The sequence below is a fragment of the Sinocyclocheilus anshuiensis genome, unplaced genomic scaffold (genome assembly GCF_001515605.1).
Source record: "Sinocyclocheilus anshuiensis isolate Anshui unplaced genomic scaffold, SAMN03320099.WGS_v1.1 scaffold36, whole genome shotgun sequence".
Lineage (NCBI taxonomy): Eukaryota > Metazoa > Chordata > Actinopteri > Cypriniformes > Cyprinidae > Sinocyclocheilus > Sinocyclocheilus anshuiensis.
Genome location: NW_015554072.1, coordinates 566,501 through 578,869, shown reverse-complemented (window position 1 = coordinate 578,869; position 12,369 = coordinate 566,501). Strand labels below are relative to the sequence as shown.

The 12,369-nt window shown below is 34.6% G+C and overlaps 2 protein-coding genes across 3 annotated transcripts in view; one reads left to right on the top strand and one right to left on the bottom strand.

The window, feature by feature from the left end:
- Positions 1–2,483: 2,483 nt before the first annotated feature.
- LOC107668745 (carbohydrate deacetylase-like) lies at positions 2,484–9,458 on the bottom strand. 2 transcript variants are annotated; one of them, XM_016460721.1, is made up of 6 exons: positions 7,982–8,031; positions 6,475–6,653; positions 5,299–5,455; positions 4,374–4,473; positions 3,643–3,820; positions 2,484–3,381 (listed from the first exon to the last, which is right to left on the bottom strand). In XM_016460721.1, exons 1-6 carry the CDS (start codon positions 8,015–8,017, stop codon positions 3,033–3,035), a joined length of 999 nt encoding a protein of 332 aa, XP_016316207.1. In that variant the 5' UTR covers positions 8,018–8,031; the 3' UTR covers positions 2,484–3,032. The 2 variants fall into 2 exon arrangements, with proteins under 2 accessions (XP_016316207.1, XP_016316208.1); XM_016460722.1 differs by lacking the exon at positions 7,982–8,031 and adding an exon at positions 9,388–9,458 and having other exon boundaries at positions 2,485–3,381.
- Positions 9,459–11,410: 1,952 nt separating this feature from the next.
- The window catches only part of LOC107668746 (stromal cell-derived factor 2-like), a 2,793-nt gene continuing 1,834 nt past the window's right edge, over positions 11,411–12,369 (top strand). The window contains exon 1 of the mRNA XM_016460724.1: positions 11,411–11,693. Coding sequence (XP_016316210.1) covers positions 11,516–11,693 — 178 coding nt within the window. The 5' untranslated portion in view covers positions 11,411–11,515. The remainder of the gene's footprint in view (positions 11,694–12,369) is intronic.

The window sequence follows — 12,369 nt, the reverse complement described above, 5'->3', positions numbered from 1 at the left end:
ATCCACCATCTGATCTGGATACAGACTGGATCTGGTGGCTACAGTGACCTCGGAATAAGAATGAGACAGTCTAATATTAGCGTAGATGCCACTGAGAACAATAAAGCACATTTTAATTGTAGTAAACACTCTAAACTTTTACACATATTACCTTAAGTCTTAGTGTTGAAAGTAGACACACACTATGTAGTTGCAGTGGAGCAGTCTGGTCACATGGCAGTGTTTGGAGCCTTGGAAGAAATGACTGGCCAGCATCTGAAAACTTGCAATGATGAGAAAGCACCAATGAAACCTTTGGCCACACCCTGATGGAGAAATAAAGTACAGTTTATCTCATGAAATGATGCCTTTTAAATTATTTAAAATGTAATACCAGTTAATTAAATTTGTGATGAAACAGAAGAGCAACCATTTTTTTTGGCACAAAAAAAAATCTCAATCCATCGCACAACACAGGGAGCATTGATGCTGACTGTTCATTAGTTGCACGGATTTGTAACAGAACATGCACATTTCATATTATAAGTCTACCTTAAACAGCATTAAAATAATATCAAAATATGCCTGCCTGTTGTTGATAAATACCAGTGGTGACGTTTTACAAATTGATTGATCAATTGTCTCAATGTTTACTAAGCCATGGTCTCTTTACCAGTGCAGGGACTCGTGTGCACGATCTAGGGATTCACTACCTAGGGAACTGACTGATGATACGCAGTCTGCTTTGATAACAGCCTTGTGAAAGGATATAGTAGTTTATTCTCGTTCGGAACGACGAACTCCTCTCCGAAGCGCCTTCACGAGACCAGAAACGCCGTGTAATCCGCCACGTTTGAAAAGAGCCTGGTTGTTAGTCACGTTTAATGTCGACTTCACGGGACAATTGCAAAAGTTTGCACACGCAAAAACCCATTCAACACGCCCATGTTAACTTCAAATAAGCGTATTACTGTGGTTTACATTACACGTTTCGTCGTAGTAAGCAATGGCTTATAAAAGAGAGAGACCGCGTGATCTCTTCATATCTTAACGTCACGGAAACACAAATATCATACAACACCAAAATTAAACCTACAATTAATTATATTAACACAGCTTTTGACATGAAGTGTTTTATGGATTAAACGAGAGGAAAGAGCACTTCCCTTCACTTAGACAGTTCATTTCCCTCAGACATATTCATACAACGACTATTCGATGTTTTTATATATGTTGTACTTTTGTGTATAAATACATACGTTTTAAATAATACCTTTACACCTTAGTATTGATAAATTCAGTCCAAGTACAAATTCAGTTCCACTTACCTGACGCGTGAACTTGACATACATTTAACATAGCCTAAATATTCATATTTCTTTAGATACACGACTTATAAAACACTTCTAAATATCCACTCAAAAACATCGGATATGCTGTATGTTTTTGTCGATGAATTTAGTCCAAAAAATAACATTTATTTAGTGGCACTTACCTGACACGTGAACTTGACAAGATGGCGCTGTTTCTCCCGCGAAGTCACTCAGGCTCATGCACGTGCAGTGTTGGCTGGATTAGTTTTAGTTTAGTCGACATTAGCATAGCTAATTGTTGACAGAATTTGAAAATAACCGTTCATTCAACCGTTTTTCAACTATATTTGTGTAGACTTAATATAATATGTCCTCCCAACTAAGCCCAAGCAATAAAATTAGCGCAACTTAAATATTTTTGCCCTTCCAACATTTTGTTAATTTGATTTTGAAGTGGATCAAAAAAGTTCATCAAAGTTGTGCTAAAACGAACGCATTTTGGTTTTACGTTTTAGGACAACTTTGATGAGCTCTTGATCCACTTCAAATGTTGACTAGTGTATATATATATATATATATATATATAAACAAAATATTGCAACTTACAGTTCAACAAAAGGCTGTGAGTGGCTGTGCTAGTCATGAAGATATAACTCTGTGGACGTATTCTTTCCATAACAACGCGCTGAAACATGGCATATTCATTTACAGTCCTGTTCTCATTATAATTGTATGTAGCCTATATGACAGATTTGTTCTGCTCATGTTGTCCTTAATGGTACTTTCCTTTCCAAAGTGATTCAAGCAATTCAAAACCATCAGTGGCATATATAGCGTTTGAAGTGTCTCAGCAGGGGGCGGCGTAGGCCAAGAGAGTATCACGGTAAGTAACGTTACTGTGGATTTCGGTTCGGTTTGAATATCGTTACACCAGTCTTTACTAGTACCATAGACTGTATAAAGACTAGTACATACAAAATATAGCGCAGCAAAATTTATGTGCTCATATAATAATGATTTTTTATTTTTCATCTTAAATCACTTTAACCATCATAATACTTGTTCCAAAGCTATTTTTAAATTTCAGAAAGAAATCCAGAGTAAAATTAACTGTTTTTTTTTTTTTATTTCAGGTTCATAAAAATATCATAAATACATTTATTAAAAACATTGTACCCAAAAATAACTTAGATTTTTAAATATATAAAGTAATTGCTACATGTTCAGTTGAGTTAAAATCTTCATCTAGTACGTTAAAGTCATAAATATGGCACTGTTGTTGGATTTTACAGTTCTCTGCAATATTAATATGTGGATTTGAGAGAAACTTGCTCAAATGAGGCAACATTTTTAGAAACAAATCCAGATAAAATTGCACTTTCCTATTATAAGGACACAGTTCTCTATATTGAAATGGCTAGCTGCTTTAAAAAAAAAAATTACAATTAAAATAAATGTCTAGTTGAGCAATTTAAAAACAGGTCAATCTAATAGTATCTTGTGTTTCTGTTGAAGAATTAGTATAATTCAGTTGGTTTAGCTCTACTTGAAGTAGCAGCTTCAAAAATGTTTTGTATGGGCTCTGGAAGCAGTACAATGAAACCAAATGCTGATTTTCTGCCTTTCCCAAACCAAGCACTCATACTGTAATATGACTAATTGAGGTATGGGTCAAGATCTTGTTTCCTTAAAGCAGAAGACATTCAGTTTGCCAAACCTTAAATACTCTGACCTAAGGGTTTAAAAGTCTTTAAAGGCACAGAGGTGGATCCCCTGTTGCCTGTAGTAGTTAAGCACAAAAGGGTCCCTCAAAGTATTAAGCTCGTGTAGTCGGTCTGCAGACTGTGAGAAGTCATCCGGTCCTTCTCCACATCCGCCCTGGTGAGGCTGACTTGGATATCCTGGATGCACCATAAGCTCTGCTGTAACCGGACGATAGGAGTCAGTCGCGGCATCACTGGACTGTATCAACGAGGAGGTCAAACCGTCATCTAGTGAAGCTTCCAGCGTGAAGCCCAAAGCACGTTTCAGGTTGGGGACAGACATGTTCTTACCCATAGTGCTCAGGCCCAGGTATATGTCAGGCCACCTGAGAGGACATACAAAACCAGTATGTAATCGATTAGATTTCATCAGGCAAAAGTGCAAAAGTGGAAAAAACATTTAATGCATGTTGTGTACATACTGCACCTAATGTATCTGAAGGACAAAATTCATATTTATAGACTATTAAAATGTAACTAAACCTGCTCTAATGAGTACACAAGATATTGTAATTTTCCTAAAACATTTGTAAAAACTTTCTACTTGACAACCAGGTGCTGATCATTTAAAATGCTGCCTCACAAACCTAATTCCATAGCGATGAAAGACCTCGATAGATTCAAGGGCATCTTTTTCAACCTGTGCATTAAAGTCTCGCAGATGCGGCGGGAGGAAGGTGCAAAATGTAAGACCGGGTTCTATGGGGACCCGTGTGTAGGTGATCCCAAAATCAGAGAGAACTTGGGCGAACACCTCTCGCACCTCTGAAAAGCATGGTAAAAAGTAAAAAAAATAAAAAGATACCGTTATTTTTATTCAGCAAGAACACCTTAAATTGATCAAAAGTGACAGCAAAGACATTTATAAAGTAAAAAAAAAATATGCTGTTCATTTGAACTTTCTATTAATAATAGAATCCTAGTCCACACCAATATTAAGCAGCACAACTATTTATAACATTGATATTAATAATAAATGTTTCTTGAGTATATGTACTCAGTGAGTGTAATGTATCAGCATATTAGATGGATTTCTGAAGGATCATGTGACACTGAAGACTAGAGTAATTATGCTGAAAACTCAGCTTTGCATCACAGGAATAAATTACATTTTGATATATATTCAAATTGAAAACATTTTAAATTGTAATAATATTTCACAATATTTACAGTATTTTGGTTACATAAACACAGTCTTAGTGACTGATTTCAAAAACATTTTTAAAAATTATTATCGACCAAAAACATTTGAACAGTAGTGGTACATGAATTGTTGGTTATTTGGTGAAAAGGATCGTTCAAACGAACCCACTGTTACCTGGCAGCACATGCACATGCTGGTGGCCGTCCATATGGTAGGGTACGTGGCCAGCAAGTTCACAAAATCGATTTACCTGGGCTCTGAGCTCCGCCTCCACCTTTTAAACAGAAAACACAACACAACTTAAGCACGACAGAATCAGACAAACGTGTTTTGCTGTGCTTAGTTCTGAAGTCTGAAACTTTAGAGGTTATATAATGAAAAGTATTATTCTTGATCTTTGCAAATAAAAGAGGTTCATTTTCAACAAAAACAATGAAAAGCTTCCTCCACAGTCCAAGAAGACCATCTACTGAAACTAAGCTTTATTAAACAACTTGTTTAATAAAAAAAGGGTTAGAGAGAAGGTGGAAAATGGTTATGTAAAAGTATATTTTTCTGTTTTTGGTGCAAACACTCGGCTAACATTAATGGGCTTCAAGAAAAAGAATTTGATTTCAAGAACAATTATGATAAGACCCCTTTAAATGTTTAATTCTAGTAAAAGAAAGAAGAAAAAGGTGGAAATGGTTATGTAAAGGTACATTACATCTGTTTTTAGTGAAAACACTCCTGACTAACATAGTGAACTTCAAACAAAATGTAATAAAAATTAAGATACAACACCTTTACACTTTTAATTTTAGTAAAATATGTGCATATCACATGTGTTTTTCTCTCTTTCTAATTTACTGGATTTACATAGTGGTGTGTATTTTACCTGCTGCTTTAAACTTTAGTTTAAAGAGTACATAATGTCATAACCCCTCTTATAAGCAAGATAATAAAGTCCTTTCATGTTCTACTTTGAGCAACCATTGACACTACTATATAACATGAATACAGTGCTATACAGTGTGATGTAAACACGCTTTATGGTTTGAATTCACTCCCATGTGATGTGACTTTCTGTTGGTCTTTATGAGTGCGTGTTCCTGTGTACCTCTGACATCTTGAGCCGACCACACTGCAAAACTTCCCAGAAGCCCATCTTGCCATGGAAGAATCCATCCTTGTTGAGGAGCGTTGAGCCCTTTAGATCCTGAGACACTGGAAGACCCTCTGAAAGATTCGCATGGAGTCCAATGGGGATGTGATTCCTGTGTGTGAGAAGCGGTGTTATTTTAGAACCACTGAGACACTATTATAGATTTTATTACTATTTTGAATCAGCTTTTTAGATTTTTCGTTTTCATTTAAAGGGGTGGTTCACTGGGTTTTTTCTAGGCTTGATTGTGTTTATGGGGTGCAGTCTAACATGTGTTAATGCTTCGTTTTTTTAAAAACGCATTATTTTTCACATAATTTACCTTTATTCCTCTCTGTCCCTTCTCTGAGAATCGGGACGATCATTTCCTTCTTTTATGAAGCCCCTCCCTCAGAAATAGGCGATGGGCTCTGATTGGTTAGCTAGCCCAGTGTGTTGTGATTGGCTAAACCACCTCTAGCGCGAGTCTAAACGTCCCGTCCCACCCCGCCCCTCACCTCAGCGACATGTGCTCCGGTTGTATTGTTTGTAGGCATTAAACTGCCAGAATTTTAAAAGACAATATCTCCGTTTGCATTGAACTTTCAGCTTTGTAACTTTGCAGATATTGTTTATGCTCAAACAGCAACATTAGACACTAACTAACATTAAAGAAGTGAAATTGCAATGAACCACCCCTTTAAATTTCACTTAAGAGTTTTAGTCATTTTGTTGCGTGTTTTTGTATTTTTTTAAATTCGTTTTTATTTTTCAAGTATGTCTATATAGTTTTTGGTGATTGTTATTTTAGTAAATCATGTTAAACTAAATGAAAATTGCATTTTTTTTCTTAGCAATAAGCTGTAATAAAATTAATTTTTTTATATATTTTATTTCATCTCAGTTATTTTTCAAGTTTATGTATTAGTTAACTATAATAACTATACATCTAACCTCTATACATCTATATCTAACCTATACACCCTATCAGTAGGCCTGGTCTTATCTTTGGCAATAGGTTTAAAAGGCTTACATGTCATACGGGAGGGTGTTGTAACACTTTGTTTAAATGTAAGATACTCAAACTTTGATATCATATTTGCATATTTATCTGCATGAAATTAAAAGTAGTTAGAAAATCAGCTCTGGTACCTTTTGGCCAGGTCTGCCGCGTGCTCCGCTGAGACTGCATTGACCAGAAGGGAGACATTGGAGATCCCACCAGTTTTGAAGCAGTCCACAATCCCTTGATTTCTTCTCTCGCAGTACCCAAAATCATCTCCTGTCACCACCAGCTTCACCTTGGGTTGAGGCATCTTCTCCTCGCCTTGCTGATGAAAGATAAAAATACTAGATTAGAGATCGACCCATAGCTTTCTTTAGGATTAATACTGATTATTTTTACATTAAAGGGATAGTTCACCCAAAAATGAAAATGTGATGTTTATCTGCTTACCCCCAGAGCATCCAAGATGTAGGTGACTTTGTTTCTTCAGTAGAACACAAATGAGGATTTTTAACTCCAACCGTTGCAGTCTATCAGTCGTATAATGCATGGCAATGGTAACAAAATCTATGAGAGTAAAAAAAACATGCACAGACAAATCCAAATTAAACCCTGCGGCTCGTGACGACACATTGATGTCCTAAGACATGAAACGATCGGTTTGTGTGAGAAACCGAACAGTATTTATATCATTTTTTACCTCTAATACACCACTATGTCCAACTATGTCTTTGAGCGCGCGCACGGAATCCGGTGCGTGAGGTGTGTACGCGCTCTGGCGTAGTTTACGTTAATGTTTAATTTGGATTTGTCTGTGCATGTTTTTTTTACTCTCATAGATTTTGTTACCATTGCCATGCATTATACGACTGATAGACTGCAACGGTTGGAGTTAAAAATCCTCATTTGTGTTCTGCTGAAGAAACAAAGTCACCTACATCTTGGATGCCCTGGGGGTAAGCAGATAAACATCAAATTTTCATTTTTGGGTGAACTATCCCTTTAAGCAGAAATTCGTTCATTTTTTTATTTCTGTTTTTTGACAATAATAACTAAAGGATCTTTAGACCGCACTACAGAATATGAAACAAAATATTTTATAAATAATAATAATTATTGATAATAACAATTGTTGCTAATTATGGCATTATATAAAGATTTACCTTAAAAAGCCACTTTTTTCATCTTTGTTTTAGGCTGTATATCTAATTGTGAAGCTATTAATTTCCTACTTGAAAATGAATCGCTGATTCATTAATACTGTTTATTTTTATGCTAAACAGAATTTTAATTCATTCTATTTAGACTTAATAATAACTAAAGGATCTAAATTTTATAAATGTTATTAGATTGTATTAATGTAATATTAATAAAACGCTGGCATTTATTACTAAATGTAAAAAATATTATTTAAATATTATCTTATTAACATATATTTACTAACACGACATTTTATTTATGCTAAAAATTGTTGCTATTTATTAAACCCGTTTTGCCTGCGCCAAAAGGTCACTTATTTATTTATTTACTTATTTATTTCTGCGTCTAATGGTTAAACTGCATTTCTAACTTGAAAATTAATTGCTGTAATTCATTTATATTATTAAAATGTTAAGTAATTATACAAAAAATGTATTAAAGAAGATACTTTACCTGTTGTTTTGTCTTATTTTCAACAAACGGTGCCATTTGGGTAGATCCAATTATACTGACAACCAATGAAACGTAAATATCCGTTAAAAATATCTATAAAACCGATTAACCAATCTCTAAAAAAAGAGAGAATTTTTCAATATGAAGACAGACAGAGAAGTGTCAGTCATGCGAGTCATATATAATAGGGATGGGCGATACCACTTATTTTGTTTTCGATACCATACCGATATTTTTCAAGGCAGTATCATCGATACCGATACCGATACCGATACGATACTTCTGAACTAAACTTTTAAATTATGAAATGTATTAAATTACTAATAGTAAAATGGGTAATGATAACCACTTAACTATGTTTAAAACGCATTTTAACATTCAATACGCCTTAATTGTAATGGTTGAACTGGATCATCGAAGGTCAGAAGCAAAGACATTGGTTAATAGAATGGGATTAAATACATAAAGGATATTTGTGTTGTTTAACGTAATTATTGCAGGTTTGCATTATATTCTGAGTTGCATTATTTTTATTCATTTTGAGGAATACTGAATCTGTTTTTTTTTTTTTTTGTGAGTGAGATGAGTTAATGCATATTCATATTTGTTTTAGAACTGCAGTAACATCTGATTTCTCTCAACATAGGGACAGGAGAGCGGTCAGTCAATAAATTGGAAAAAAAGTAACTTGCGTTACTTATTTGAAAAAGTAACTCAGATATTCTCTTGTAAATTCAAAAGTAATGCGTTACATTACTAGTTAACTGAAAAAAAGTAATCTGATTACGTAACTCACGTTACTTGTAATGCGTTACCCCCAACACTGGTTCAGATGAGCAGGAATATAGTTCTATCCTACACAATTATTTACTAACATAGGTTATTCGTCCAATTCAATGCATTATTTTTTTGTTAAATAAACAAAATCACTGGTAAATAAAACACACCTTAGTATCGATATTTATTGTTTGAGTATCGATACTTTCGATACTCGCATCAGTATCGATATATCGATACTTCGGATCGATACGCCCATATATAATAAAAGCCAGTCATTCACACAACAGGAAACGCTCCTTGAATCAACCTGTCAATCCACATCACTCCAACATCATCTGTTTCAAGACGAAACGAAACGCGATTCTCAGCTGCTTATCACCCGCTCGTTAATAAGACAGATCTAAAAGTCTGCCTCCTTATTCACTGCATCGGTGTTAACGAGCAACTGCCACTGCCTGTCCATTACATATGGTATACAATCGCATCAGCCCGATTAACGTTACATACTGGTTATAGATTTACTCCGCTTGATCTATTAATAAGAAACACACACATGTCTTATAATTTCAGAGGGACTAATAATTAGTTTTGTGATATACTCCTAGTCAGCTGTAGTAATCGCTTACCCATTTTATAGCGAGGTTTTTGCCATTACAATGTATCCCAACAGTGTGCGGAGAGAATGACTGAAGACATAAAACTGCAATTTCCTTTTCCGGAGCTGCAGCGCCCTCTACCGGGTGTGAATAAAACAACGACACGTGTACAAATAGGTCCGTGCAGTTTCAACGTTTCTCTTCCTGATTTATGTCAAAATCTATTTTTAAATTAAAAATATATGTTTTAAATGGATATTTGATATGTTTTTCAATTTTTAGCATTTTTTATTTAAAAATATAGATATTTAGCTACACCATATGATCAATGCATACCATGATATCGTGTTCTTATTTGTTCTTAAAATGAATAATTCGATTTTTTCCAAGATGTTGGCAACCAAAAACACGATATGTGCTTCTATGAAAACACTTTATGAATAATTATTATTAAGACTGAATAAAATTATGACAATGTGGTGTTTTAGAAAATAGATATTTTATAGATAAAAGTTATAAACTTATTGTGAACCTTTATAAAAGTTTTTAATCAGATATTAATTAATAAACAACAATAAACTAGGCTATATAGGCATACTCACCAGAGCCAGGATTTTGCTGTTCTCAATGTTATGAATGTAAGCTGAATGTTATCCTTATACACAGACTTAAAGGGGTCGTATTAAGTTATGCTTTTTCACTTTTTCAACTTTAGTTAGTCTGTAATGTTGCTGTTTGAGCATAAAAAAGATCTGCAAAGTTACAAAGCTCACGGTTCAACTCAAAAGGAGATATTTTATTTAACAGAAATCACTTTTCAAAAATTACAACAAACGACTCGTTTGGACTACAACGTATATTTTCTGGGATTTGTGACATCACAAATACCGATGAATGGGACGAGACCTGGTTGAGCTGCACTAGAGAAGGCAACGAACAGCCTGTTCTAGTACACACCCAAAACAAAATCAAGACTTCGTAAAAGAGCATAATAGGACCCCTTTAAGACAGCAGGGGTGACTTTGCTTACGTGTCTATGGAGGCTTTTGAATGTTTTCCCCAAGACACCTAACCTCGTTTAGAAATAAGGAAAACATCATAAAGTATCATGTTTATGATCTTTGTTTGCGCACGTTCAAGTGCTTTCAACTTCAGCCACTGACGTAGCAATAATATGCATAGCATCACTTAACATTATGTGTTAGAATAACACTGTAGCATAACAGTTTACTGGAAACAGTGGGATGTAATGTCATTTAGAAATTTGATACATTCTACTTTAAAACAATGAAACTCCAGAAACATGTCTTGTTCTGCTTTTGTATATATATATATATATATAGATAGATAGATAGATAGATTTTTTTTTCATATGTCCAGCATTTGTTAAACACAAGAATGCATCCTGTGTAAACGGCTCCTGATGAAAGAACGGTACAAACAGTAGTGGGAAAACACTTAGTGAACATTGATTCTTTATTAAGTTGTAGTGGAGGCCGGGGCAAGTTGTCACATGTAATATTGTCACGAGTGCTATTTCTCAGTATCTATGGGTATTTTGAGGCTAAAGTCCAGTTTCCCACTACTTTAGTAGTGCTTATCTATGTTAGTTTCAAACACCTGTTTCAAAAGTAGCTAGTGTTAAATTAGGACTACACTTTCTTGGCTAATCAAAAGGAAATGATTAAATAAAATAATAAAATAAATAATATAAGGTAAACATAATAAATAAGGTAAATAAATAAAGCGACTATGAGGAAGATTTTAACCAACGGTTGAACCGTGCAGGCTGTCATTGTGAATATATTGAAATGTTATACAATTAATTCATTACAAAAAAAAACAGTGGTTTTATTGTTTTGTGTTTGTTTGTTTGTTGTTGTTTATTTATTTATTTATTTTTGAACGTACTATTGATAGATAATAATAATATATATATATATATATAATATTGATATTGTATATTGTAACGGTCATTAATATGTCGTGACGTCACATCGTCCTCGCCCAATCACTGCTTTCCGTGTGTGCGCGTGGATCACTTCCTCGGTTTCGGACTTGTCATGATGCGATTGGTTAGAAAGCGTGTCAGCGTTTGAATGGGGCTCTCCGTATCCATTCTTCTGTGATGTAGCCTACATAGACACGAGCTGTAACAATGGGACCATTAAGAGTTATATGTGTCTTTCTGGATTTGATTTTAGTATGTCTGATGTTTGCCCCGTGCGGCGCTCGTGATTTGGACTCAAGCTATGTGACGTGCGGCTCTCTGGTCAAACTGCTGAACACGCGCCACAGCGTCAGACTTCACTCACACGATGTCAAATACGGATCAGGTAGTGTATCCACTGTGAATAGTCAATATAATCATCAACTATAGCAGTGTGGTCAACGAAGCCCTTGGAGAATGCTTATGTTCTAGTCGACAGCTTAATCTTCGCTTTTAGTCTTTTATGCACTTATATTGAATACATTGTGTAATAGCAGCTGGTGCATGTATGCATTAGCCAAGAAGCTAATGACTGCTAATATTTCTAATCAGTAAACGGTAATGTATTTGTCTTTCCGTTAGCCTGTTCTAGACTCTCTTTCATCCCCCGGAGGTTTTATTTCTGTTGGTTAAGAATTTTATTATTAACAAACTTGCCCTGCTATGGGGCTAATATCTGTAAAATGAACTGTAACTGTATCAAACATTGGAAATTGAACTTTTTTTTTGGCTTCAAGTATGTTTCTATACAAAAACTGACCAATATTGTTGTTGTTGTTGTTGTGGTTATTTTTAATAATAATAATAATAATAATAATAATAATAATAAAATTATATTTAACTCAGTGTAACCAGACATTTTAGCAGTTCTTTAGGTAAAAAAAGGGTGTATTATGTTTACCTGAACGATCCAAGTAATCATGGCGACAGGTGCACTACAAAATACTAAAAGGCACCATAATAATACAATTTTTGTAATAATACGTATGGTATTCATTCGACTGGCATTAATTCCTTACACG